At 37.2% G+C, this 3138-nt stretch overlaps 1 protein-coding gene across 1 annotated transcript; it reads left to right on the top strand.

The window, feature by feature from the left end:
* The first annotated feature begins 1469 nt into the window (after positions 1-1469).
* LOC133189474 (uncharacterized protein F54H12.2-like) lies at positions 1470-2876 on the top strand. The gene has a single exon (XM_061324842.1). It carries the CDS (start codon positions 1470-1472, stop codon positions 2874-2876), a length of 1407 nt encoding a protein of 468 aa, XP_061180826.1.
* The last annotated feature ends 262 nt before the right edge of the window (positions 2877-3138 follow it).

Here is a 3138-nt window from a genome sequence, read left to right as displayed (position 1 = left end):
CCTTATCCTAACCCTACAGCTATCCTGGCAGAAATCAATGAAGGTTTAGTACAGACCATGAAAAAAATCTGGAAAAAGTATCACAAATGGACCGAGAAAAAAAAACCCACAGATCAAGGAAGTGATGACGATGATGATGTGTATGGAAATTTAAAACAGAGCTTAAAGACAGTGATACAAGACCTGAAAGAAGAAGAAGAAAAACCCTCAAAAATTGAGATGAAATTTAATTATCGGAAGGATTTCAATCGAGTGAATTATGTCACTCATTTACGTCAAATTCCCATCTTTGTACGTCTTCCCTTAAGTCTGGCTTATAAATTAGGATTTCATGATTCTAAATTAGTCCCGGAAAATTGGACAGAAGACATGACCAAATGGATTAATATCAGTTATCTGGCTCCAGACACTGTAGATTTATATCGAAATTTAAAATCCATGTATGTGTATTGTGATCTGATTCAACCCCAGACCGTAGGATCGAATGCCTTGAAATTATTAAGAGTGGTCCCTTGTCAATTTGAACACAAAGACAATCAATGTAAATGGGAACCCATCCGTGCGGAATATCTCCCTTTGAGTAAAAAACATTTTGATACCATTGAGATACACATCATGACACCTTTAGGAAAACCCATGCCCTTTTTAAGTGGAAAAACTCTAGTCAAACTTCATTTTAGAAAAGTGTACTGAGATGAGTGTACAGCTTTTTTGTTACATCCTATTGGGAGTCATGGTTTGTCTGGTATGCTGTTTATATTGTATTCAGCCCTAAAAAAAAAAAAGGGGTATAAAAGGAAGTCCTCAGAGTGCAGAAAAGTCAGTTTTTAAGAACAGTGATCACCATGCAGTATCATCCAGGAATATTAAGACACAGAGGACACGGTTGGACTTATCATAAAGGTTTATTAAGACAAAAAGGACACGGGTTTGGTCTTTTAGCTCCGGTGTTAAAATTAGCAGCTCCACTAGTCAGTAATCTATTAGGTGGAATATTAGGAGGGGGTCAACAGCAACCACCCCCACCCCCACCAGCTTATTATTATCCACCCCCAAAAAACCATCAAAGAGGGGAAGGATTTTTTACAGATTTACTGAAAACGGGAGCTAAACATGCCTTGACCGCTGCTGCTAGAACGGGGTTAGATGTGTTAGAAAATAAGAGATCTTTAAAAGATGCTATCAAAACTCATGGAATACAAGCCCTGAAAAATACTTCGGGAATGGTGAAACAAAAAATGAATCTAGGAGATAGTAAGAAAAGAAAAATAAAACAGACAGAAAGAGTTCTGTTGGCTAGAGGAGGTCCTAAGAGAAAAAGAAAAAATCAAGGAGGTAATGTACCATTAACAGCCCCAGTGAAGAAGAAAACAAGGTCTTTAGATGTCTTTGACTGAGAGACTATAAATAGAGGAGTGTGAGGGAGAAGAGTTTCATTTGTGAAAAATCAATCTTAGTAGACAGACATCATGTTACAACCCGATTCCTGTGCCTGTGGGATGGACAATTTACAATTGTTCCAAGTCCCTCCCACTAATATTGCTTTAGAAGAGTCCAAATGGGAAGAATATTACCCTATTTCTAGTACTTTAGATTCCGAGACAGCTCCGATCGAATTTGAAATTAAAGGACAAGGAGATCAATATCTAGATTTATCTCAAACTTATCTTCAAATGGTATGTCAATTTGTCCAAAATGATGGAAGTGATCTGGCTGGAGATCCTGCTAAAACAGCCCCAGTGAATAATATCTTACATTCCTTGTTTACGGAAATCGATGTCAATGTCAATGGAAAAATAATCACTCCAGGGACCGATACTTATCCTTACAAAGCTTATCTGGAGAAATTACTGTCTTACAAACCCAGAACTTTAGCCACACAAATGAAAGCTTGTAGTCTATGGGAAAAAGATACAGCAGGACACATGGACGAAAGAGGGCTAGCAGCTCTTGATGTGGATGCTAATCAGACATTTAATGTTTCCAACGCTAATACTGTGACCATTAACAAACCCATCATCCCAGCATACCCAGCCAATTCTAAAAACGAAGGATACAGAAAACGTCATGAAGCCATAGATGCTAGTAAGAAAATTACTTTGTTGGATCGTTTACATCTGGATTTGTTTCAACAAGATCGATTTCTACCGAATGGAGTTGACGTCCGTTTGAGATTTAATCGAGCTAGACCTGATTTCTACATGATGACAGCTCAAGCCAATACGGGAAAAGTCAAAATATTAAGTATGGTCTTGTGGGTGAGAAAAGTGAAACCTTCCCCTACTTTAATGAATCACATCAATCAAACTTTGAATACTCACAGAGCCAAATATCCATTAAGAAGAGTGGAAGTCAAAAGTTTTACCATACCTACAGGAACTCAATCTAAGATTACGGATCATCTGTTTCAAGGCCAGATGCCAAAAAGGCTCATTTTAGGGTTTGTGGAGAATGCAGCTTTTAATGGAGATAAAACTAAAAATCCCTTTAATTTTCAAAATTTTGGGATTAAAAAATTAGATGTTAGTATCAATGGAGAGACCATGATGACTCGTTGTTTCGAACCTAATTTTAATGAAGATTTATATCTGAGATCTTATCTGAGTATGTATCAAGCTTTGGGAAAATTAGGAGAAGATTGGGCTCCGGACATCACCTTAGAAGAGTATAAAAACGGATACACTTTATGGGGCTGGGATTTCACGAAAGATCAAGAGGCCCAATCGGATAAATTCCATCTCATAGAAACAGGAAATTTAAGAGTAGAAGTCCAATTTACGAACAATACGGCTACCACTTTAAATTGTGTGGTGTATGCAGAATTTGATAACCTCTTAGAAATCAACAAACAGAGAGAAGTGAGCATTGATTACTAATGGATACAGGACAGTTGAGAGAAGTGTTATCTAGAGAATTAAAGAGTTCGTTTGGTGGAGTGTATCCTTTAGATTTATTACCAGATCAATTAAAATTTGGAGAAAAAGCCATTGTAGTCAACACAGATCCTCAAGATCAACCTGGAGAACATTGGGTGTGTTTATATGTAAGCAGTCCAGTGGTAGAATATTTTGATTCTTATGGATTTCCTCCCTTACAAAAAGAAATTCAAGATTTTATTCAGGGTCATGGTCATCAATG

Source organism: Saccostrea echinata, unplaced genomic scaffold, assembly GCF_033153115.1.
Source record: "Saccostrea echinata isolate AGI-Se365-2 ecotype Australia unplaced genomic scaffold, CSIRO_AGI_Sech_v1 ptg000018l, whole genome shotgun sequence".
Classification (NCBI taxonomy): Eukaryota; Metazoa; Mollusca; class Bivalvia; order Ostreida; family Ostreidae; genus Saccostrea; species Saccostrea echinata.
The sequence above is the reverse complement of the archived record's forward strand: the minus strand, read 5'-3'. Positions and strand labels throughout refer to the sequence as shown.